The 26121-nt window shown below is 48.2% G+C and overlaps 1 protein-coding gene across 2 annotated transcripts in view; it reads left to right on the top strand.

The window, feature by feature from the left end:
• Nucleotides 1–26121, top strand: part of NPC1 (NPC intracellular cholesterol transporter 1) — a 52990-nt gene that overhangs the window by 3331 nt on the left and 23538 nt on the right. The window contains exons 2-10 of one of the 2 annotated variants that reach the window (XM_056137934.1): nucleotides 9103–9225; nucleotides 11252–11358; nucleotides 13781–13956; nucleotides 19474–19641; nucleotides 21076–21325; nucleotides 22176–22249; nucleotides 22672–23042; nucleotides 23355–23581; nucleotides 25846–25946. In XM_056137934.1, coding sequence (XP_055993909.1) covers nucleotides 9103–9225; nucleotides 11252–11358; nucleotides 13781–13956; nucleotides 19474–19641; nucleotides 21076–21325; nucleotides 22176–22249; nucleotides 22672–23042; nucleotides 23355–23581; nucleotides 25846–25946 — 1597 coding nt within the window. Of the gene's footprint in view, nucleotides 1–9102; nucleotides 9226–11251; nucleotides 11359–13780; nucleotides 13957–19473; nucleotides 19642–21075; nucleotides 21326–22175; nucleotides 22250–22620; nucleotides 23043–23354; nucleotides 23582–25845; nucleotides 25947–26121 lie in introns of both variants that reach the window. The other variant, XM_056137933.1, reaches the window with a different exon arrangement.

Raw genomic sequence — 26121 nt, 5'->3', positions numbered from 1 at the left:
TTTGGCAATTTGGCAGTTTGGGTCAGCCAGGGAGAAGAAAGCCCTTCCCTGTTGGGCTGCAGTTGCATTCTGGTCCTCACGGATGAGACCGTTCTGAAGACTGCTGCCCACAGTAGCCATTAAGACCAGCCAAACAGCTGGGTGACCAAAATATTTTCGGAAGTTTCTTGTCTCTTATTTGCCTTTCTGAGAATCTAGAATGACTCCTACCTCAGGTTCAAAATACATTTTTCTTGTTCAGCCATGAGCTACTGACTCCACACCAAAGACAAATGCTCTGTTACTTTCAGCTATTCAGATTTTCCCTCTGTGCCTCTGTAGCCTTCATATGGTATATAAACCCATAAACTGGAGTTTGCAGCATGGGAAGCTGCTCCTCAGAACTTCCTTAGCTTCTTCCACAGTAAACTCTGAAAATGCCCCCCCCCCATTGATGTAGCAGTTATATTTTATTTTAGTTAATGAAGAAAATTTATGGGCTGGAGCGACAGCACAGTGGTAGGGCATTTGCCTTGCGCACAGGCAGCCCGGCCGACCCAGGTTCGATTCCTCCGCTCCTCTCAGAGAGCCCAGCAAGCTAACCGAGAATATCTTACCCGCACGGCAAAGCCTGGCAAGCTACCCGTGCCATGTTGGATATGCCAAACACAGTAACAATTGTCACAATGGAGATGTTACTGGGCCCGCTCTAGCAAATCGATGAACAACGGGAGGACAGTGTGTTTGTTTGAAGAAAATTTAAAACAAAACTATTCTCTGGTGCAAGTATACTGTGTACAGGGGGAGGGTGTTTCTAACTTTTTCCATAGCTCACGGAGGAACTCAGACTACTGTCATTCACTAATTTTATAACTACATGGTGATTGCTTTGGGCACATACAGGATATAGAGTAGATTAAAAGAACCGGGAGGCCCCAGTTTAATCTGCAGCACCACATCTGGGCCCCAACACTGCCAGTAGTGATCCCTCAGCATAGAGGCAGGAGCAAGCCCCAAGCACTTCTGGGTATGGCTCCAAAACAAAACCTGACATATAACGTTGGTAGTTACCAGTCCTATCTGTTCCTAGTTGGTGGGAGGGTGGATATATGAAAAAATGGCAGTCAGAGAAAAGTGCTGTAATTATGATAAGGATAAATATTATCAGGCAGTCTGGCTTTGAACGGAGCTTCGGGGAGTGGGTCAATTCTAGGTGAACCAGGGGAAAACTGGAGAAAATAGGAGAAGTTGCCTAACTCACTGAAAAGCATTCTACGCTGTCTTGAAATGGTGAATTTTGCGAAAAGGAATCTTAACAAAGCTGTTCAGTAATGGCATTCTAGATTACAAGTCTATGAAGTAAAGAGCTACCTGGTTTTTGCATAGTGCTCTATAGTACTCTGTATTTGTTTCACTTCTGACCTTGATTTAACCTTACGACACCCCTTTAATACAGGTGTAAGCTTGTTTTTCCTGTTTCAAGATACGAATATTAAGGCGCAGACTTGTCCCAAGGTCACATGGTTAGTAGTAGCAGCCGATTTCTCTGCCCTAATTTATTTAAATAAAAAAAAAATTCCTCAGATTTATATTTATAAAGCTAACTTGAAGGGGCTTGCAGTGGATGTTCCCCTTGACCAATAAGGCCTCTCACTTGGAGCCTTTACCTGGCTCTGATGCGGAGATTCTCCAGTTCTCCAGCACCAGTACCAGTACCATATTCAGGTGGTTGAGCCTGCTGGCCTGAAGCATAGTTCACTTGCCATGCTGTGTGTTCATTCCACAGGGAAAAGTCCTGTCCACGATCCATCTGCCCACCCGCTGCTATGGTTTTTAGTCTTTGGGCTTTTGGTTTACTTTTTAGACCGTGGGTGCGGGAATCTGTAATGTTAGCCAATAATATGGCCTGGTTCAGTTGCTTAAAGAGCTGAGTTAGAGGGGTTCCATGTCAAGTGTGGGTAGAACCCGTCTAACTAAAACTGTATGGCAGAAACCATGAACCTGGTGTGCACACACATTCTCCTTGGCTCTGTAGACATGAGACATGTTCACCGCCTGTACAGCAGGTCTGGCAATTTCTGTCTCTAGGAGGCCATCTGCCCAGTCTCCCCCGCTCTGCCCAGGCCCGCTCGAAGGGTCTGGTCTGCCCACAGAAGGAAACAGCTACTCCCCCACCCCACTGCGCATTGTCCTGACTGCCAGGTTAGCCAGCACAGGGACAGGCTAGGGGTCAGGACCTGCACCCCACCTGTGATGGGGTCGCTGAATAGAGACCTTGGCTTGAGAGTGGTCACTGAGCGAGGTGTGACTTGACGGGTCTGGCGATCACTGAAAAAGGTGGGAGTGTTGGTCATTGGTTCTATGTGAACAGGTGGGTAGGGGCTGGGGGTGGGAATATGGGGGTGATTTTTACCCCATTCACTGCAAGCCTGTTCAGTGGTGCTGGGCGAGCTACTCCAGGCTCTGTGCTCATGGGGTTGCTCCTTTCAGTGCTCTGGGAACCATGTGGTTCAGGTGATTGAACCGAATCAGTCTCACGCTAAGAAGGCAAGTGCCTTAACCCCTGTACTCTTTTTCGGGCCCAGAGAGATGGACTCGTGTGTAGGTTACAGTGGCTGCGTTGTCAAAATTGGAGGATTCATCTCTGCACACATTCAGCTGGAGTTCTAACAGTCAGGAGTGAGATGCTGAACTTGGCTTTTAAAATGATGCTGTGATACTACACATGGGGAGTTTGAGGGGAAAAAAAGAGGCAGTGAGCATAAAAATTGCCTTGTGTCTAGCGTATAGTTGATATTCAGTGAGATTTGAATGAGTTAATACTTCGACGGAATTTTCTAAAGGCAGCCTGGAGTGTAGGACTCTTGCTATAGTCATAGGTTCTCCAGATAAGATGGAGTTTGCCTCTATTGTGTGGTGTGGCTGTGGTTGCTACATGCATAGCACAGAAGAAGCATTTCTTGAACCTTTTCCGAACTCTTCTTGTTACCATTTAAAGACGATCTCATGCAGTCGTCAGCCCAATAATTAAGCTCTGGAGCACATTGTGAAATCGTCTTAATGACCCATCCTTTAAAAGTGGAGACAGTCTAGCCTTGTAACTACTAAATTTTGAGCTAAAGCCAACAGTTTTCATCTTTGAATTTCCATAAAACCTAATCGAACTTCTTTAGCTCATCCTGAGTTTTGGTGGTTTCTAAATTGGTGCACAGAGGGATGAGGCCCTTTGGAGAGAGAATTCAAAGAGAGTATAACAGGGGCTCTGCCCTAATTACAGAGCTTACGGTCTTAAAAGGGAGTCGGACAAAAAGCAAGAAATACTCTTTGAAAGATGAAGTCATGAAATTTACATACAAGTGGCACTACATGGAAAGTATCATGTTAAGCGAAATGACTCAGAAAGAGAGGGATAGACATAGAAAGATTGCATTCGTCTGGGGAACATAAAGTAACAAATAGGAGACTAACACCCCATCCTGGAGGGTCCACCTGGGCACCTGTAAAGTGTGAGTGGCAGACAGATGGCCCATCTTGGGTGTAAGACACCTTCCGGCTTGAGCAGTGAGCCTGCCCTTCCCGCCCCCCTCACCCCAGCTCTAGGCTCATGGTGCCTGGGGCTACCTTTCAAGAGTGTGGAGATGGCTCACCTGGCCTGGGAGGATGCAATTGCCAGGTGAAAAGGGAAAGGAGTCAGAGTTGGGCTTTAACATTTTTTTGATTGAGGTATGGTGATTTACAGTTATTCTTGGTTGAATTTCAGTTGGGCTTAGTGGTGGCAGCTTTGAGAGGCTGGTTAGAAGGATGAAGAATCGAAGGATGGTTTCTCTGTGGCAGCCTTAAACCTTTCCCCAGTTCTTTTTGCCCACGATAGGCAACACGGAGGGCTAGATAGTCCAGTGGGTAGGGAGGTCGCTTGCCTTGCATATGGCTGATCCAGGTTCAATCCCCAATATCTCATATGGTTCCTCAAGCACCACCAGGAGCAACCACTGAGCATTACCAGGTGTGGCCCCAAAACCAAAAAAAAAAGATATTTTTCTTTAAAATTTAAAAAGACACACCGCATGACCGAGTACTGCAGAATACTGCAGGCGCTCTACACGGTTGATTTTGAAGCAGTATTTGGTAGGTGTGCATCCAGAAACCTTGGTGCTATTAATTTTGGGGACACCTGCCCCAGTCGTACATACGAGGTCGCAGCTCACAGTTGAAGAAACTAGGTGGTAGGGCCCGGCAGAAGTAGTGGGCATGCTGACTTCTCAGGGTTGAGACCAGTAGTGTTTCCCAAAGTGGGTACCCTTGCCCTGGGCTGGGGAGGGGGCTGAGAGGTGAGGGGAGTAAGAGCCTCAGGTGTGTATTGGGGCGGGGTTGGATGGGGTGGATTGCTTTGTTTCTTAGCTTTAACATAGTTTTCTAGGGCAACACTAAGTGGATTTTTTTTTTTCTGAAAAATGAGCTGTAGCCAGTTCCCAAAGCACTCCCCATCGAGGCCTGAGCTTGGAGGTAGAAGGGTGAAGGTTGCACAGAAATTTTCTGTACTGAGCTGCCGCTGGACAGCACCCTTTCCGTGGACTCGCACCACGGAACCTAAGTGCAGAGGCCCTTCCTGCCTTAAGGGAAGAGACGCAGGCCATGGAGAGCACGTTCCCAGTGACTCCGAGTCCCAGAGGATCGTGGAACAGAAGCAAAGTATAAGCAGTCAGGGCTGACGAGTGTGGGTGTTAGGTGACACGCTGGCTGGCCATAGCCCCTGGTGGGTTTCAAATGGGCATAGGACTTCTCTGATCTCTGCCAGGCACCTTACTGGCAGACATCCACGGGATGAGCTTTGCTCAGAGAGGGAAGCGAGCGGCCAGCACTGAAATCCCTGGACCACTCAGTGCCCTGTCATTTTGTGCAACTCTGCCATTGCCAAGGTCTCGAGTTGCATTCTGACCTTTCCTTTGTGCTTCGCTCTGATGATTGGGAGGCGCCGGCCAGGTTCTTCACGGCATTTTTTTTTTTAATTTTTATTAGTGAAACACCATGAGGTACAGTTGTAGACTTACAACTTTTTGTGCTTGGGTTTCAGTTATAAAATGATCCAGTACCCATCCCTCCACCAGTGCCCATTCTCCATCATTTACATTTTTTTAAAATTTTTTTGTTAGTGAAACACCATGAAGTACAGTTGCTTGGAGGCCAGCCACACACTCTAGGGGAAAAGGGAGCTCAGATAAAGAAAGGAGCATCAAATAAAGGGAGTGGGGAGGATCCTCCCAGCATGGGAGAAGCATGCTGAAAGTAGACTATAGACCAAACATGATTGCCACTCAATGCCTCTTTTGCAAACCACAACATCCAAAAGGAGAGAGAACAAAAGGGAATGCCCTGCCACAGAGGCAGGGTGGGACGGGAGGGATGGGGGGTGAGAGGGATACTGGGACCCGTGGTGGTGGATAATGGGCACTGGTGGAGGGATGAGTGTTTGATCATTGTACAATTGAAACCCAAGCACAAAAATTTGTAAGTCTTCACGGGATTTTGAGCTGAGCCTGACTCCGGGGTGCCGTGTGGTGCTGGGGCTCCAGCTCTGAGCCAGCGAGGCTGTTTCTCGGAAGTGGCTTCGGACGATCCCCTATAGCTCCCTCGATGTCCTTGTCCGTCCAGCAGTGGACACTGGCTGCTGGCCGCGCAGATCTGAGGACCCAGGGAGACCACAGGGGTATAGTTAGCTGGTGCCTGGAGGAGGGGCTGGACTGGAGGCAGTGGCGGGGGTTGTCCATTGAGGAGCAGGAGGGAGGTTGAGCTGGAGAATGGCCTTGGCGAGCCGGGAGTGATGAAGGAGCAAGGCTGGCAGAAACCCTGCAGGGAGGCAGGGGCGGGGGTGCCAGCAGAGCCTCAGAGACCCAGATGAGGGGTGACCAGGTGGGAGGCCGCTGGCTCTGCAGGGCAGGAGGCGGTTGGACGGGCAGAGGAGGTGTGGAACCATGGGTTTCCTCTCGGCCACCTGGGGTTGTGGAGAGATGTTGGGGGTCATTGGAGAGAAGGAAGTCAGAGCAGTGTGTGGGCGCACACAGAGCAGGGTGAGGTTGGGGATGGGGGGCTCTGGAGGGACTGGCTCTCTGAGAAGAGGGGAGAAGAGGAAAGCTGGGGAGATCTGCAGAGATCTGCAGCAGGAGAAGACACAGACCCGCCCCCACCCCTCTGTCCAGACGGGCACAGGCAAGAGAGCGCATGCCTTGGCCCGCATGGGAATCAGGGGCAGCGGAACCAGCTGTTACGCCTCAGCATGACCCAGCAGGGACCTGGCTTCTACAGCTGGTTCTGTCCAACCGGAAGTAAGTGTCTGCAACGAGATTGCTCTGTTTCTGCACCTGTAAAACAGGCCCAAAGTTGTACCCTCCCCATCAACATGGGAGGCTTCAGTGGGAGACTGTGAGGAGAAGTGAAAAAGTGCCCCAGACTGCCTGTACCTATTTACAAATGGTCCTGGGTCCATCCCCACATCCCCAGCACCATATATGGTCAGAGCTCCACCAGGACTGACCCCTGGGCACAGCCAGGAGTAAGTGATGGGTCAGGTGGGTCTGAGCCCCGGGATACACGCTCTAATAGCGTACATAGGTTTCCAGATTGTATCATCACCCCAGAACTGGAAGTTTTGAGCTGCAGGTCACTGAGACAACCCTGCTCAGCATGTCTAAGTAATGTGCTTGAGGGTGTTGTTGACTCAACAAACCTGTTTATTAGCGTCCTCGTGAATCCCGGGGCTCAGAACCCTGATCCTTGCCTCCAGTTGTCTGTGCACCAGCACCCCGCCCCCACCACCTGAAGTCTCTCTCCTGGTGGGTGGGAACAGCTTTGCACCTGCTAAATGGCGTTGGTTGTAAAGGATGACCTTTGTAAATAGGTACAGGCAGTCTGGGGCACTTTTTGTTTCCTTGTCTCATGCTCAAAGAGGGAGCAGAGGAATTTAGCTTCAGACGGCCTCTGTCGTGCCAAAGTTGCGGTGTGTTGGCTGACTTCTGCCCACACCTGTGGGTGATCTGTCAGGGTCCCCCAAGGTCTGAGACCTGCTTGTTCTGTTGTTTCAGAAGATCTTTGTGAGGTTGAGGGAGGGGTCCTAGTTTAGGTTGCACCTCAATCTCAGTAGCAATTCCTGCCCCTTTTCTCAGCTTCCACTTTTTCAAATTTCAGTAGATAGTGAGCTTTAATTTGGGTCATTGTCTCTAGAACTGCTAGGTTTATGGAAATAATTTTGATCATTCTCATACAAAAATTATAGAACTTTGCAGCTTCTTGCCAAAGGTTTAGGATGTGGTAGTGTGGCACTTCCCGCTTCCTCATTTGTATGATTTCCTTCTCTTGTGACCAAGACATATGACTTTAAATGGCTCAAGAAAAAAACTCATCATTTGTTTTAAAATATCTGAATTTTAAAAACGACCCAGAAATCCCGCTTTTGGGCATCCATCCCAAGAACACAGAATCATCAATGTCTAAGGATATATGTACACATATATGTATGGTGACTGTTCATTGCAGCATCATTTACCTTAGTTGAGGTTGGGAAACAGCCTGGGTGTCTACCAGCAAACAAGCGGATTAAGATATTGTGGCATGCATACGCAGTACTAACTGAACTATGAGAAAAAAATGGAATCTTGCATTTTGCTTCAACTTGTTTGGAAATGGAGGGCATCAGGCTAAGTGAATCAGAGAAATAGGCAGATGCGGGGTGATCACGCATATGTGGAATATAAAGAAAGCAAAGGAATAGACAATGCCCAATGGAAACAAGCCCTGTGATAATGACAACAGAGCTGGGCGGGCAGGAAGGATACCCGGGCACAAGGATGGTGGGTTGGGTGCAGTAATCCTGTGAGCATGAAACAGTAATAGTGCTATACATCCTGATGCCACAATGAAGAATGATTGATACTATACCTGAAGAATGAATTCAGAAAAAAATCATATTTACCCAAGTGATTCTCCCATCTGCTTGCTCCAACCTCCTGCCTATTTTTTTTTCCCTGCCATGAGTTTAGGGCTTCGTGAATTGTCAGAGGCTATATATGGGGTATGTGTGGGTCATCATGCCCCTGGTGAGAATTCATGGTGTCACTTCTGTTCTGATTTTTGTGATGATTTTTCCGCCTGATATTGTGGGTGTGGGTGTTGCCTCTGGGGATCTTGTTTCCCTGTGGGACAACAGGGATGTCTGCCAGACGCACAGGCCCGCCCAGCACTGGTGGCTGTGGTGTCACAGTGCTTCCTTCAACGCCCTCCGCCCTTCTGAAGTCACTGTGGCCTTGTGACTCTCACGTGGGGAGTGAGTGACTCTTAAGAAATCTTTGCTTGAGAAGTTTAAACCTTTTGAGATCGCTGAGGCGATTTCCTTGCAGCTTGCGTGCCCCTCGCTCTCTTGCTGGTGTCGGGGAAGGTGTTGCTCCTGACCGGGGGATTGTAGTTTGGGTGGTATGTGGGTATCCGTTCACCTCAATACACACAAACATGTTCTTTCATTACCTAGAATGTAAATGGTTCCTGCCAGAGTATGTGCAAATGATGTCTTAGTAATCACAAACTCATGTGCCAACAACTTGCTTTCCTCTGCACTCATGTGTACCTGGAATTGTCGCTTTCTCTTAACCAACAGACTAACTGCAAGTAGGAATGATGAGTGATTTCAGTTACTTGCTTCCCTGACAAGCCCTTGTTAGACGTTTGGTTTGTTCTAATTAATGTTTTTCAAAATGTTATGTCTCCTGGGCTGGAGCGATAGCACAGTGGGTAGGGCATTTTCCTTGCACACGGCCGACCCAGGTTTGATTTCTCCGCCCCTCTCAGAGAGCCTGGCAAGCTGCCGAGAGTATCTCGCTCTCATGGCAGAGCCTGGCAAGCTCCCCATGGCGTATTCGATATGCCAAACACAGTAACACGTCTCACAGTGGAGATGTTACTGGTTCCCACTCGAGCAAATCGGTGAACAACAGGAGAATAGTGCTATAGTGCTACAGTCATGCCTCCAGCTCTTCAGTTCATCTTGCACACTCCACTAGGAGGTTCTGTAAAAGGCACTTTTTGTTGTTGCAAATGGTGTTAGGCCCTAGCCAACCAAGTTTTGTGTTGCTCCCTTAGGTGCGTGCACAGGCTTGTGTGTGGTATGGAGAGTGTGGAATTGCATCTGGAGACAAGAGGTACAATTGTGAATATTCTGGGCCACCAAAACCACTGCCAAAGGATGGATATGACTTAGTACAGGTAAGTTTGTGACCTAGACTTTGGGAATGCAAAATGCGGGTCGTGAGAGCCTCTGTAATCATTATTTCAGTGTTAATTGTGGGATGGAGGTAGAGCTGAAAATCTTTTTTTATGTTTCTAAGTTTTTTTTTTTAATTAAAAAACTTATTTTTAGATTTAAAACATCATGAATTACACCCCTGTCAGGGACTTAATTTGGTTCCTCAAATGTCGCCCTCCTCAGCTTCTTTAAAGACACTCATGATTTTCAGGTATATAATGTTCCAGTATAAATCCCTTCGCCAGTGTCCACTACCCTCCACCAGTGTCCCCAGTATCTCTCGACAGAGACCCTTTCCCCTCCCCCATTGTCCTAGAGTTCCCTTCCCTAACTTATCCCTGTCCCCTAGCCTGGTGGCAAGCTTCCTGCTGGACACCACTTCTGCTCTTCATATCTGTTGCCTTTGGCAGTTGATATTTCCCTCCGAGGTTTCTTTGTATCCCATATAACAAGAGAGATCATTTTGATAGACCTGAATCTTACCCCAAATTCTCACACAACACATAGGCAGAGAAGATACTAGAACTCCAAAGGCTTAGATGTTGTAAGAGTTGACTTCATTCTTTCCTCATAGTTTCCTGTAAACACACCCCTGTCAGGGACTTAATTTGGTTCCTCAAATGTCGCCCTCCTCAGCTTCTTTAAAATAAGTGACTAAGGGGACTGGAGCAATAATACAGTGGGTAGGACGTTTGCCTTGCACACGGCCGACCTTGGTTCGATTCCCAGTTCCCATATGGTCCCCCAAGCATCGCCAGGAGTAATTCCTGAATGCAAAGCCAGGAGTAACCCCTGTGCATCCAAAAAAAAATAGGTGACTAAATTTTGTTTATTTACTTATTTTTTGGTTTTAAACCTAGATTTTTGAACTTGAGTGAACTCAGACTCTGAGCAGGTGTGTTTCCCTTGTCCTGTGTTCATTTTAACGATTCCTTCATTTTACACCAAGCACCTATGAACTTTGCCACCAGGATTCTGTTTTCAGTTGTCACATTTACCATCACTGATAAACAGGGTGATTAGAAAAGAACTAGAAAGTTCCAGGTGAAAAGGCTGTTTATTAGTCACTTAAGCTGTCCAAAATCAAGTTGGTGCAAGAGTAGGTCTTCAAGACTGACTTGCTAATTTTGTCAGAATTATTGAAGATATTTGGCTTGCCCTGGACTGTCTAGGAAAATTTAGTAGTATTCTGGTTGAAATTAAACAAGCCAAAAAACAAAACCAAAAAACAAAACCTAAGAAGTGGTCAAATGATTGGCAGGGGAAGGAATTGTGCTTCCAAATAAGAGAAAAAGACATGTACTATCTCTAATGTCCCTCCTTTTTTATTTTTTCCTTTTTTTTTAATTGAATTGAGCTACACTTTCAAAGCTTTCATGTTTGAGTTTCAATCATACAGTGATAGAACACCCATCCCTCCACCAGTGTACATCTTCCACCACCTCCTCGCCACCCCTCCTTCCCGCCCCTCCCCCTGCTTCTATGGCAGACAGTGGTCCCTCTTTCTCGCTCTCTCTACTTATGGGCATTATGGTTTGCAATACAGATGAGAGGCCGTTATGTTTAGTCCTTTATCTGCTTTCAGCACATCTCCCATCCCGACCGATCCCTCCAACCATCATTGACTTAGTGATCCCTTCTCTATTCCAGCTGCCTTCTCCCCCAGCTCATAAGGCTGGCTTTCAACTATGGAGCAATATTCCTGGTCCTTGTCTCTACTGTCCTTAGGTGTCAGTCTCATATTATGATATTTTATATATTCCACAAATGAGTGCAGTCATTTTATGTCTGTCCCTCTCTTTCTGATTCATTTCACTTCCTTGCTAATTTCTAGTTTACTTTTCTTTTTTAAAAAAGAAAGCTAAAAACTTTGCAAATAAACCTTACCCTAATGCACCTAGAAGAGACTTCATAAGTGAAATTCTCTGAGCTGTTTATCCTTATTTAGCCATGCTCCTCTGATATTTGTGCCCTTCCACCCAACAGGAACTGTGTCCCGGATTCTTTTTTAACGATGTCAGTCTTTGTTGTGATGTTCGGCAGCTTCAGACACTGAAAGAAAACCTGCAGCTCCCTCTGCAGTTCCTGTCCAGGTAAGTTGCACTAGGCAGTCAAGAGGAGAAATGGGCTTTAGGTACCTGTTGCCCCTGTAACATTTTGATGTCCCTTAAAATGTCATTTTGGTTCTAAGAAAGCAACCTTCTGGCCACCAGGATAAAGAACACTGATAAAGTAACAGTGATCAGACTTAGTTTTCTTCTTAGTTGCCTTCCAGTTGATAACCTGGTTTCCCTCTCAGATGTCTCCTTTGCCGAGGGGTCTCTGCCCTGTGGATTAGGGTCTTTCAGGGCGACTCGGCGCTCTCTGCCATGAGGGAGACAGTCTGGTGATCCTACGGCCATCTCTGACCAGCCTCCATCACACAGTAATCTCTCTGCATCGCGGCCCTTGTCATCTCCATTTTTCTGGTTCCTCACTCATTGCACAGTGGCATGGTGGCTTCAGAACCCTGATCCTCAGCTGAGCTGGCCATGGGTCACCAATCACAAGCTTGGCTCGTTTTGTTGGCTCATTTTGTCAAAAACTTTCATTTGGCTGTTCAGTCTATTCTCCGAGGGCAGAGCAGTGAAAAGGGGCCGCATAATAGATGTTTTTCTCTAAGCTCACCTGGCGATTCTCAGATAATACAGGAGTGGCATCTGGAACAGAGTGGGTGATTTCTCCCTGAAGTGGCGGGGCTTGTACACGCTGAGTGGGCAGGAAGAGCTTCTCTGTGCAGGGAGCATAGGCCAGCCTCCACGCGAGAACTCTGCTGCTCACCAGAAGTTTAAATCAATGCTGCAGAGTGGGAGAGCCACCCCACAGACGTTCTTTCAGTGGAACATAAAGCAGAGTAATAGATTGAAAAGTCATGCCTTAATTTGGGCCAGTGTACTCTGTAGAGGGCCACTGGGATGTACCATGGAGCCAGATGGCAGTCACTAGACAAAGATACATTTTTCTTTTTGTTTTATTGTTTGTTGGGAGGTGGGGGCGGGGCAGAGGTACAGAGCTATATCTGGTGGTATAGCTCAGCAGCTCTTCCCAATTTTGTGCTTGGGGCTCACTCCTGGGGACTGTGGTCCTGCAACTCAAATCCAGACCTCCTGCCTGCAGAGTGTACACCCCATCCATTAAACTCTCTCTTCAGCCTTCAAGTACAATTTTTTTTTTTTTAATTAAGCCCTGGCAGTGGTTTGAGCTCAGAGATCACTCTTGGCTCTGAGCTCAGAGATCATTCCTAATGGGACTCAGGGGACCAGCTGAAATGCCAGGGATCGAACCCAGGTCAGCTGCATGTGAAGCAGCTGCCTCTCTGCTATTCTTTTGCTCCAGCCCCTCAAGATACATTTTTAGCGCCTACTCTAGAGGAGGCATTTGAACATAAACATCAAACGATAGCCATGTTATCAGAGGGACCAAAGTTCTACAGTAGCGAATAATAAGCGCCTAATGCTGTGGTCAGACTTTGATGGTGGTGTTGGCTGGGGAGGTGCCTCCGGGACACTGCACATGCTTTTCATGCAGGAGGCTGCATTTGGTCCCTGGCACAGCATGGCCCCTTGAGTACCCAGCCAGGAATGCTACTGGGTTTGACTCCAAACCCCTTCCCTCAGAGAGATGATTATGAAGATTTGTAATTCATGAAAGGTGATAAAAACTGTGTCTCCAAGCGTGATTTTTTTGCTTCGTACCGTGTGGTTGTCATTCCTGTTTTTATCCCAGTAAGTCATGGGACTCCTAAAAGTCCTTTGGCAAAGTGGAGGCTCCTGAACCTGAAACCCCATCTTCCTCCTCCTTTTTGTGTCCAGTGCAGTTCCCTGCACCAGAGCAGAGGCCAGTGTCATCTTGATTTGATTGTGTTGCAAGACTGCAAGTGTAATGAAGCAATACGCTTTTGCAGATAACAGGGAACCAAAGAGAGGAGAAGTCTCTTGAGCAGTGAACATTAACAGCTTAAACTTTGAATTCTGGGACAGAGACAGTTCTGGTTTTCATGAAAATTCGTGTACTTCTGAGATACACAGGCCAAGGCTGTTCTTCTCAAGTTATAGGGAAAGCCTTTTCAGAGCAGACCTAAGGATTATCTAGGGTGTGGAAGACCTCCCTTCAGTAGGTTATACGATGAAATTTTGAGTGTGTATCTTCATTTCTTCTCATCAGAATCATTTCCATCGTCCTTCTCCTGCGCCCCTTAAGACAAAGGATGCATGTCTGTGGATTATAAAGCATATTTAGAGAACATGGTTCCTTTTATGAAGTTAATTCTGGACACTTAGTAACGGGAGTCGTGTTTAAAGAGATCTATGTATTTTAATACGATTTTAGGTCTAGAATTGCTGGGCTTAATATATTCTCATGGTAATTCATTTGTCACTTTCGTAGATTTAAAATACTCATTGAATTCTTTCAAGACATCTTTTTGCTGATCCCGTTTTATAAAGCTGATGCAGAATATAATTAACTTTTCTTTAGATGTCCTTCCTGCTTTTATAACCTCATGAACCTATTTTGTGAGCTGACATGTAGCCCTCGACAGAGTCAGTTTCTAAATGTTACTGCAACTGGAGATTATGTTGATCCTGTTACAAACCAAACAAAGACGAACGTGATAGAGCTGCAGTACTATATCGGAGAGAGTTTCGCCAATGGTAAGTAAACTTTGAAAACCTCATCATGTATGTCAATACTCACCTCTGTGCACGTGTAAATATGGGTAAGGATGTGGCGTGGTTGGGATGCTAATACACCAGATCACTGGGTAACTGTAACTTAGTGCAAGCATTTGAAAAGTCATTCAAAAAATGATTTTACAATGTGTGTTGAAGGTCACTTATACTTTTTCCTTGTAAATTGCACTTAGAGATACTTGTCATAGAGAAATTTTTAATGTGTGTGAATAGGAAAACATACAAAAACATTCATTGTCATTTTGTGATGGAGAAAAATTGCAGACTTCTGTAGTACGAGAAGACAAGTGTAGAATGTGACACATAACAAACATAACGAACATAACACTTAAAACTAGAGAGTAAAAATGTAAAGAGCACAGTCGACCTGAACCGGACACCCAAGGGAAATGCATGTATGATAAATAAACTTATGAAAAGATGCTCTATATTCATTAGAAAGACCAGCATGTAAAATCCCAACAGCACTCCCAAGTTGGAGCCAAATCAAACTACTTGGTGAAAGCAAAACGCTGTAGGGAACATGGCATGGGAAACGGTTTTTCAGGAAAAGGCCATATACTGTAGCCATCACATTCTGTTGGTATATACTCAAAGAGTCGAAAATCTTTGACCGCACAACCTGTACCTGGATGTTTATAGTAACTGAGTTCACAAAATAATGTTGGGGTGCTGCTGCTTCAACACATGTGCGTTGGGTGGCCCAGTGCCACCTCCCATCCTTTCAGGCCTTCCCAGCAGAGAGACAGAGAGATGGGGGGACCACCACCTGATGGTGAAAATGGCCAGTTTAATGCAGAGCTGCTAGTATACTTATAGGACTGTCTTAAGGGGGGTTTAGGTAAGAACATAGGTGTGATTGATCATTTACGTAGCTAAAATATCTGGAAATTTACATAGATCACTTGTATAGATAAACAAGGAAATTCTCTTGGGAAGATTAACTCAAGGAGGCACTCTTATCTCCCAAGGAGGACAGCATTGCTTTTATCTTTCCCTCTAGTTGTCTATGTTATCAGTACTTGCAGTTGTTTGGATAAACACAGTAAGAGACAAAGATCGCACCTCTTAGTTCTCTGGGCTCTGAGAGCAAGCAAGTCTTTTACCATAAATCCCAGACTAAGTCCTAAAGCTGGTTCAGCATGTCCTTTCCCGTGGGGTCCTGTCTCTTAAGTCATAACTGCTTGCATCAAGACAGTGCATATATGCGTCCGAGACTGTCCCATTTCAATGCCAGGGTAGCTTTGCCACTTGCCCCTGGTCCATTCCGGTCCCATGGAAGGACCTTCCTTTTGGGGTGTTAGGAACTACAACAACTGAAGCCTGAGTCAAGTAATTATGATGGATGCCCAGAGTCAATTAGCTCCCAAATTTTAAGAGCATTGCTCTATAGTAAAATATATAAAGGCTATAGGGGAAATAGAAAAGCAGGTACCAATACACAGCACTTCAAATATAAAGCACAGAATTACCAGAAAGTTTTGGCTTATAAGTAATCAAGACTGACTTGGGGAACTGTGATGAAGAGAGAGAAAATACAAAGGAAAAGTTAAAGATAAGCTTTAACTAAGTTAGGGATGCTAGTGGGCTGGAGTGATAGCACAGTGGTAGGGCATTTGCCTTGCGGGCTGGCTGCCCGGCCAAGCCAGGTTTGATTCCTCCGCCCCTCTCAGAGAGCCTGGCAAGCTCCCCGTAGTGTATTCAATATGCCAAACACAGTAACAAGAAGTCTCACAATGGAGTTGTTACTGGGCCCGCTCGAGCAAATTGATGAACAACGGGAGGACAGTGACAGACAGTGACAGGGATGCTAGCAAGAGCATGGTAAGCTTCTCTGGGAGGAAGAAAAGGGGCAATTCACTGATGAAGCCCAAAACATTTAGGGTTAAACATTTAGGGTAATTAAACTCATAATTGCCAAAACTTGGAAATAGCCAGGTACCTTCAGTAGGTGAATGAATGCATCCAGACAATAAAATGTTATAATCAGCACTGAAAGGAAATGAATTTTCTAGCCATGAAAAGACCTGAAGGAACCTTAAAGTGTGTGTTGATAAGGGAAAAAAGCTAATAGATCGCTAGTTGCGAGAGTTGTGGTGTTATAATGGTGGGCAGTGATTTGTTAAAGTTTATAAAACATAAAACAAAAAGTACAGGATCTAGAGAGATAGTTCAGGACAGGGACAGAGGCATGGTGGTGTCTTTTATCCCATTGTCTTTTATCCCATCAATCCTGGTTCAGTCTCCAATACTTAGTAATATATGGTTCCTTGACCAGCAGGAATACTACCAGGTATGGCCCCAAAACCCCCTCCTCCCCAAAAAGGGACAAAATAATATTAAGAAGAAAGAAATTTCATTGAAGTGTCATAATTTATAATACTGTTGAAATCACTGCTTATAGTTTACACCAGTCCTCTACTAGTGTTTCAGGAACTCTCCACCATTATAGTTTCTTGATTTGGGGTCATATCTACAGATCATTCCCCAGTCCCCAACAGAGTGATGACTTGTTACAGTTGATGAATCCATATTGCTACATCACAATCTTTCAAAATCCACAATTTACACATTAAGATTTACTCTAAATATGTCACATTTAATTTTTCTCATTTAAAATTTTTAGTTTTTTTCCTTGGGGCCAGAGAGATGATACAAGACTTAAGATGATGGCCTCACATGCATGCAGCAGTCAGCACTGCACAGTGAGACCACTGTACTCTGCTCATTTTTCCTATAAACCACAGCTACTCCGAAAATGGAAGTACATTTAAAATACTTAAGACGGAGCAGTAGTACAGTGGGTAGGGTATTTTCATTGCACACAACCGACCTGGGTTTAATTCCTGGCACCCTGTCTGGTTTTCCAAGCCTACCAGGAATGATCCTGGAACACAGACCCAGAAGTAAGCCTTGAGACCGCCAGGTGTGGCCTTCCATAATCCCCCTCCCCCCAAAATTGGGAACACTAAATATCATAAAGAAGAGGATATGTCAGTCTATAGAAGCTATAGTCAATCTGAAACACAAATACACACTGTCCTCCCCTTGTTCATCGATTTGCTCGAGCGGGCCCAGTAACTTCTCCATTTTGAGACTTGTGACTGTGTTTGGCAGATTGAATACATCACGGGTAGCTTGCCAGGCAGGCAAGATACTCTCGGTAGCTTGCCGGGCTCTCCAAGAGGGACAGAGGAATCAAACCTGGCTCGGTCAGGCTGGCTACGCATAAGGCAAACACCCTACCTCTGTGCTATCGCTCCAACCCATGTAATAATTAAGCCATTAAAATATGTGAATTGGGGCCAGAGACATAGTACAGCAGGTAAGGCATTTGTTTTGCATGCAGCTGACCCATGTTCGATCCCTGGATCCCTGGGTGATTGATGCCAGGAGTGCCAGGAGTGATTCTGAGTGCCGAGCCAGGAATGATTCCTGAGTGCCGAGCCAGGAATAAGCACTGAGCACTCCCTGGTGTGGCCCAAAAAACAAAAATAAAATACATGAATTATATTTATGTCATTTAAAAATACTGACTTAACAGAAAGAGAGGGACAGACATAGAAGGACTGTACTCATGGGAGACTAACACCCAAAGATAGTAGAGGTAAGGACCAGCAGGATAGCTCCACGGCTGGGAAGCCAGCCTCACATGCTGGGGGAAAAGGCAGCTCAGATAGAGAAGGGAACACCAAGGAAAGGATGCTTGAGGGCCCGCTCGGGATGAGAGATGTGTATTGAAGGTGGACTATAGACTGAACATGATGGCCACTTAATACCTGTATTGCAAACCACAACATCCAAAGGGAGAGAGAAAGTAAAAGGGAATGTGCCTGCCACAGAGGCAGCGGGGCAGGGTGGGTGAGTGAATACTGGGAACATTGGTGGTGGAGAACGGGCACTTGTAGAGGGATGGGTACTCGATCATTGTATAACTGAAACGTAAGCACAAAAGTATGTGAGTCTGTAACTGTGCCTCACGGTGATTCATTAAAATAAAAATTAAAAATTAAAAAATATATCGACTTAAAGTTGCAGAATATGCATGGAATATGTATTAGTTTTAAAACAGTGCTTACAAAGTCCCGTGAAAGAACATAAAAATGCCTAGAGAAGTCAGCGATCAAAATCAGTGGTTACTCAACACCCAAAAGGAGAGAGAGAACAAAAGGGAATGCCCTGCCACAGAGGCGGGGGGGATGGGGGGATGGGGAGTGGGAGGGATACTGGGATCCATGGTGGTGGAAAATAGGCACTGGTGGAGGGATGGGTACTTGATCATTGTATAATTGAAACCCAAGCACAAAAATTTGTAAGTCTACAACTGTACCTCATGATGTCTCACTAATAAAAATTTAAAAATTTTAAAAAATAAATAAAATTTTAAAAATATTGAAAAAAAATCAGTGTTTACTATTAGTAGATATTCATTGCAGGGGACCGTCAGGATGCTTCAACTGTATCTGTAGTACATTATGTTTTTTTCATGTTGAGTCAAATGTAAAATGGTTAAGACTAATGTAGCTAGGTGGTAAGTAAATGAGAGCTCTTTACTCTCTGTTTTTAATATGTTTGAAATTCTTAACATCAACAACAAAAGTCTTTGAAAACCAAATGGTAAACTGGAAAATGTGAGGTATTACCCAGAGAATGTCGGAGCTCTATAGATTAGGAAATTATTCCAGAAGTAATGGGGGCCAGAAAGATGGTACAGAGGGTAGGGCACTTGCCAGCCTGGTTTTGGACACTGGAGATTCAGTAGCAGTGGTGAGGCTAAAAGGATTACTCAGCAGAAAGAAAATAATTATCACTCTGATTGAACTTTTCTGGAGTAAAGGTCCACAGTAAACTTAGAAGCTTCTCCTTAGAGTTCAGGAGATCTGGGAAGTTTCTAGCAAGCAGAGACTGGTAAATGACAAGTATTCATTCCTGTTTCTTCTGTATTAGCACAGCGTCGATCCTTTCTTCATTTAGCGTGGCATCTTGGTGCTCACAGAGCCGCAGAGCTCACACAGGGTCCCCTCACATGTGGCCTCTGCCCTGAACCCAGACTTCCTCTTCTCTCATTGAGAGCTTTCTGCCTTCTAGAGCAGGTTCATTGACTAAAGATTCACCTACATTGTTAGCCTCCCTTTTCTCCACTTTTGTTTGCACTTCTGTACCCGGGATAGTAGTCCCAAGCTGCGGGAGAACCACAGGGGATGATAATGTGTCTTCTGTTTTTTGGGTTTTTTTTTTTTAATCTCCATTACTAGAAATTTGACTTAGCCTGTTACTTGGAAAATGATAGGCTGGTTCAGAGGGATCTCTGCTCCTGCCCTCTCTGATTCCCATGCTGAGTTCCTGCCTCTCAGATGGGGCCTCTGATTGCTGTGCATGTGGGTTTCGGAGCTGGCCTTTGAGTGGCCTCCTGTAGATCTCCCCCGATGAATGATGGCAGCATGGTGTTACCCCCTTTACCTTCTCTTTCTTCGCTAGCCATGTACAATGCCTGCCGGGATGTGGAGGCCCCCTCAAGCAATGACAAGGCCCTGGGGCTTCTGTGTGGGAAGGAGGCTGAAGCCTGCAACGCCACCAACTGGATTGAGTACATGTTCAACAAGGACAATGGGCAGGCGCCCTTCACCATCACGCCCGTCTTCTCAGGTAGGAATCCAGAGCCCCAGGTTTGGTGGGTGGGTGACGTTTTCAAGTCCATGAAGTGGCAAGTGCATTACAAAAATCAGGAAATGCAGAGTAGTAGTTTCCTCCAGGAGAGAAGTGACGCGAGCCTTTTTCCTCCCCCTGGCCAGTTAGGGCAGTGGGAGTGGAGGGGGAGGAAGGGAGGTCTTCAGGCACTTAACTGAAACATTGGCCTTGTGGGCCAGACCTTAGTGCAGTGGGGAATGCGCCGGCCTTGCACGCGGCTCACTCTGATCCCTGGCACTTGGTATGTCCCACCAGTAGTGATCCCTCAGTGCAGAGCCAGGAATAAGTCCTGAGCACTGCCAGGTGTGAACCCTTAATTTTTTTCTTTTTCTTTTTAAAGAACAGACTTACCGGGACTGGAGTGATAGCACAGCAGGTAGGGAGTTTGCCTTGCACGCAGCCGAACTGGGTTCAATTCCCATCATCCTGTATGGTTCCCTGAGCATGGCCAGGAGTAATTCCTGAGTGCATGAACCAGGAGTAACCCCTGTGCACCACTGGATGTGACCCAAAAAGCAAAAATAAATAAATAAAAAATAAAGAACAGACTTACCTGTTTCTAAGAACCTAAAAAGCTTTAACCACCCTCCCCCCAATATATTTTTTTCTTAAAAATAAAGCCTTTTCAGAAGCTCCATAGTAGTGTTAGACTAGTTCTTCGGTAAAGATTCGATATGATGGGAAGTTTCTTTCTGGAATGTGGTGCACTAGGATATCAGTGGTGAAACCCTGTGCCCAAGTTACTGGGGTCGTTTCAGCCTCTATGGGAGAAACCAACAGTCCTTTCCCCGCTGCTCCCGTCGCCCTGCTTCCATTCCCTTTGTCCTTGGGGCAGCATGCAGCTCAGTTGCCATGCTCCCCGGGTGACACGGTCCTTCACGGTGCTCACTGGGGGTTACACGCCTGCAGCTCACAAGGCATCCACCCCATCAGCTGCTCACACGTGCCTGGCAGTGGAGGACTGGCTGGGAATTTCGCTGGGATGACAGGTGTCGGAAGTGTTCTGGTCCTGCTTGTCCCACACAGCAGCACTGGGACGTGAGCTCACGGCCTGAGGCTTGCAGGACAGGTGCTTCAAGCCGCTGACCCCTACTCACTGAGCTCTCCCTCTGATTCTTTCTTTACTTCCTGTTGTGCATTTGAATGCAGGGTATTTTTTGGGGGGGGGGCAGGGGTTCACACTCAGAGACGGTCAGGGGTTACTCCTAGCTCTTCACTCAGGAATGACTCCTGGCAGTGCTCGAGGACCATATGGGATGCTGGGAATCAAACCCGGGTCGGCTGCGTGCAAGGCAAACACCCTACCTGCTGTGCTATCGCTCCAGCCCCTGAATGCAGTTTTATAAGGACTTTGTTTTTCCTTGAGCTACTCAACATGATTTTCCCCCTCAGACCTTTCGATCCACGGAATGGAGCCCATGAACAATGCCACCAAAGGCTGCGACCAGCCTGTGGATGAGGTCACGGCACCGTGCAGCTGCCAGGACTGCTCAGTCGTTTGTGGCCCGAAGCCCCAGCCCCCACCCATGCCTCCTCCCTGGAGAATCTTGGGCCTGGATGCCATGTATGTCATCATGTGGATCACCTACATGGCATTTTTGCTTGTGTTTTTTGGAGCGTTTTTTGCTGTGTGGTGCTACAGGTGAGTCGGTTTTGTCTGTCCTCCAGAGCAGAACGACCCAAGTAACACTTCCACTTTTGTTTGGCAGATGGTTGAACAGAACAGAGAACTTGGACAGTCTTGCAATCCCCCCGCCCCCATGACTTTTGTGGAACAGACCACGTGTACTACAGGGCACCATCTGCCTTTGTGCTGGTGTCCTTTGACCATAGAACGTACCTTTCAGTTCCACAGGCCTTTTCTAGTCCCATCATTTATTTCGTTGCTCATGTTTTCCCAATTTTGGCCAGTCTTTCTTAAGCCAATTTTTCGTTTCTGGAATCACAAACAATTCCAGATTTGGTCATGCTTTTGCCCTACCCCAGCCCTGAAACCAGCTGCTTCTGCAAGGAACCTGGTTCTTTCTGTTAGAGGACAGCTCTCCACCTGCAGGTTAGCTCACTGCTCCTTCAGGACAGTGCTTACTGGATTTTTAAAGGTTAAAAATTTAAATAGAATTGAGGGCTGCACAGTGCGACGATCCATTGTTAAGGGGGTGCGTAAGTCGTTGGGGGAACTAGCGACAAATCCCCCAGTGAGCACTATATTGAAGTTGCAGTGAACAGTGAGCCTCCTGTGCTGTGTTCCGGGGACCTTGTGGCCACTCCTAGCGACCTTGACCAGCTGGAGTAGATGGCTGAACGCTGGGGCCCACAGACATGGCACTGCTTAGACCCCATGGTACCAAGGAACCCCCAAGAGCCTCTCTGAGGTGCTGGGGGCCTTGAGTGAAGGAACTTAGGGGGAAGTGGCGGCCGGCGGGAGGAGGCAGTGAGCTGCAGTGGGGCTGCCCAGATGCCTCCTTATGCTGAAGTGGGCTTTTCTCTTGCAGGAAACGCTATTTTGTCTCTGAGTACACCCCTATCGACAGCAACATCGCATTCTCCGTAAACGCCAGCGACAAAGGTAAGTGTGCTTCTGGGCTGGGACTGTGCTGACCTGAGGAAGCCCACTGTGGGGGGCGGGGGGATGGGCACAGTTGCGACTGAGCAGGTCTGGGGTCTGTCGGGCTGTGACTAGCAGTGGAATAACTCGGGGCTAGGGCTGCCGCCACCAAGAGAGGGGCAGTGGGAAAGGACGCTGTGGCAGCCGCTTCTTTGGGCAGACTGAGAGAGCTTCGCTTCAGGGCCTCATGGACTCGAGGTGGGGGACGCTGGGCGTTGTGGAGGGAATGTGGCCTCCAGAAGACGTGGTGGTGGGTGGCGAAGGGCCCAGGAAGTGTGAGCAGGGGCCGGGGGCGGGGCCGCGGCTAACGCTCTCCCTGTTCCGCCTTTCAGGAATGGCTTGGCTCTTAACCTCCACCCTCCCTTCCTCTCCCGCCCTTCCAGGGGAGGCGTCCTGCTGTGACCCCCTGGGCGCGGCCTTCGAGGGCTGTCTGAAGCAGCTCTTCACCCAGTGGGGCTCCTTCTGTGTCCGCAACCCCGGTGTCGTCCTCTTCTTCTCCCTGGCCTTCATCGGGGCGTGCTCTTCGGGCCTGGTGTTTGTGCGCATCACCACCAACCCGGTGGAGCTGTGGTCTGCCCCCAGCAGCCAGGCCCGCCAGGAGAAACAGTACTTTGACACGCACTTTGGGCCATTCTTCCGCACGGAGCAGCTCATCATCCGGGCCCCCAACACCAAGACGCACACTTACGAGCCGTATCCCTCGGGATCCGACGTGCCCTTTGGGCCTCCGCTGGACAAAGAGATTTTGCACCAGGTAATCAGGTTATTTTCATAGAAATCAATTCCAGGGGACCCCTTTGACACAGTTCCTTATTTACGTTTCGTGCTCAGGGCTTAGGCCTGACTCGGGGCTCAGGCATCCCTCCTGGCAGTGCTCTGACAACCAAATGGGTGCCAGAGATTGAAGCAGAGCAACCATGTGCAGTAAAGTGCTCTGCCTGTTGTAGCATCACTCCGGCCCACCTAAGAAGGCGTTCCCCCAACAGACTCCAAACCCCCCACAGAGCAGAAGAATCTGACAGAAGTCATCATGTGTTTCTGGGTTTACGGTTTTTCCATCTTCCAGGTGCTTGAGCTGCAGACAGCCATTGAAAACATTACTGCCACCTACAACAACAAGACGGTGACGCTTCAGGATATCTGCCTGACCCCTCTCTCCCCGTATAACCGGAACTGCACCATCCTGAGCGTGCTGAACTACTTCCAGAACAGTCATGCCATGCTGGACCGCAAGATAGAGGATGACTTCTACGTGTACGCCGACTATCACACGCACTTCCTGTACTGTGTCCGGTACGTGGCGGGGCTGGCGCTCGGGCGCTTGCCGACCCCAGGATTGTCCGCGGGGGGACCCTGCTCGGGAAGCCCATGTCCTGGTGACAGAGGGGGTCAGACGTGAGAGCCGTGGGCATGAGTGCCCTGGTGCCCTGGAGGAAGTGAAGCCGGATGAGGAAGCACCACTGCCCATGGAGGGGTGACCTGCTCCCAGGGAGGGGTGCAGAGGGAGCCTCTGGGAGCCCAGGGGAAGGTGTTCCAGGCACAGGGCAGGAACCAGGGAACAACTTTCACTCCTCCCTGAGTTGAGAATGCAGCCTCCGGCCTGCCGCCCACTGTGTCTCCATGTGCAGCAGAAGAGTCACAGAAGCCTCTAGAGCTTTCTCTGGTCCTGCAGAGGCAAATGTGAACCGGATATGAGTCGTTAATCAGCTATTCCATGTTCCACTGAAGAGTGGGAGGGGGGGTTCAGGTCAGCTTGGCCACAGGCCACTGAAGCTGCACCCTGCGGGACACGTGTGTCATTGGGATGTGTCAGAGAAGCTGAGCTGGGAAGTGGCCTGTCGGCTTGTCCCCATAGCAGAAGGCCTGTCCTTAAGTCCCCGAGCCGCCTGCTCCGGCAAGGCCAGCTGAGGGAAGGTAGTTGACGTCCGGCCTGGTGGACTGTGGCCATTTCTTCCCCAATGAGCAGCCACCTCTGGGCATGCGGCCTAGTTGGCCACGTCTCAGGAGGCCAGGATCTGCCCATCTGGATTCGTGACCCTCAGTTCTGCCTGTTTTAGTTGCTGAGCTATCCCTTAGGTCAGGCTGTGTTTATTTTAGGCACTTTATGGGCACTTTACAAATGTAAAAAGTAGACAGGCACAGATCCCCCAAATATGTATTGTCCAGGCAGCAGGGGCACCACGCCATACAGACCAGTTTGGAATCTATCAGATACTTAGAAATACGGGCTGGGGGGGACAGTCCAGATGGTAAAGCCACCTGCCTTGCATGAGGCTGCCGTGGATGTGAATCGGGCATCCACATGTGGTCTCCCAAGCCCCGCCAGGAGTGATCCCTGAGCACAGAGCCAGGAGTAAGCCCTGGAGCACTGCAGGCTGGGGCCCAAAACAGTATAAGATAAAAAAAGATTTAAACTCTATAATTTTTCTTTTTTTTGAGGGGGGCGGTCACACCCGGCGGTGCACAGGGGTTACTACTGGCTCTGCACTCAGGAATTATTCCTGGTGGTGCTCGGGGGACCAGGTGGGATGCTGGGAATCAAACTCAGCAAACGCCCTACCTGCTGTACTATTGCTCCAGGCCCTATAATTTTTCTCTTTAAGGGAAAAGTGATTTACTTTTTTTTGTTTTACACAGTAAGTCGATCCAGTGATGGTGTTGAGGGAGATGCCAGAGACTCAAGCTTTATTCTAGGAGAGCCAGGGCTCTTGGTTCAGACAGGGGCGGCCCGCGGCCATCAGTTCTCATGTGCAGGCGGTTGCACCCCCCACCCCCCGCCACCCCTCAGTCTTTCCTGGCCTCTCCCCTTCATATCTGAGCGGTGGAGCTGCAGTCAGCACATGCCCACTGGGTCCCGTACCCGTGCTGTCTGCCTCTCTCTCAGCCCTCAGGCGCTGTCCCTGCATTCTTCCTCGGCAGCAGAGGCTCGTGTACAGGGGAACCTTGTGAGGTTCTGCTTATGCGGACCCGACCCCTCAGCCCTCTCCGTGAGTGCCGGCAGAGCTGTAGCTAATGTCTCTCCCGAAAGGCTGTCTCCTGCCCCCGTCGGTTGTGTGTCTCTCTGCACCATGCTCCTGGCTGTCCCTGGCCGGGCCCTCCTCACTTCCCTTTCATCCCCACTTCGCACCTTCTTTGTCCCTGTCCCTAGTGTCTGCAAGGATGCACATCCAAACGACTTAGCAGAGCCCTGGACCCTTCTCTTCTCCACTCCCCCAGCTGCCCTTGGAGCTCTGGAAACAGGCTGCTCATTCTGCAAACCTCCAAACCCTCCTCCTGCTCTCCTCCCTCGCCTCTTTCCACTTGCTCTCCCCAGGCCTTTGCCCGGAGCACCCTCATTTCCCTCATCCCAGGCACCTTCTGCCTCGCTCAGGAGCCTGGTTCTGTGCAGGTCGGACACATTCTCCTGCACGTCCCGCCTCTGAGCTCCCCAGCCGAGGGCCGGACAATGGTTCGCCCGGGGGAACCCGAGGGCGCCCACGTTGTGCTTCAAACAGAGCTTCGTGCCTGCTGCTGTCCGAGGAGGCGTCTTCTGACCGGGTGTTTTCTGAACTTGGCAGGGCTCCTGCCTCTCTGAACGACACGAGTGTGCTCCACGATCCTTGTCTGGGGACGTTCGGCGGGCCGGTGTTCCCCTGGCTTGTCCTGGGAGGCTACGATGGTGAGTGGAGGGGTTTGCACGGGCTGTTGGTGCTTCAATCTCACTTCTGTTGTTAGCAGCCGCGTGCGGGGTCATAGCAAAAAGTTCATGAGTGGTGTGGTGCCCTGGCGCCCAAACACCATGTCCGGTGTTGCTGGGTTTGATTCTGAGTTTCTGAGGAAGTGGGCGGTGTCGG

Source organism: Sorex fumeus, unplaced genomic scaffold, assembly GCF_029834395.1.
Source record: "Sorex fumeus unplaced genomic scaffold, SorFum_2.1 ptg000128l, whole genome shotgun sequence".
In the NCBI taxonomy this organism is placed as follows: Eukaryota; Metazoa; Chordata; class Mammalia; order Eulipotyphla; family Soricidae; genus Sorex; species Sorex fumeus.
The sequence above is the reverse complement of the archived record's forward strand: the minus strand, read 5'-3'. Positions and strand labels throughout refer to the sequence as shown.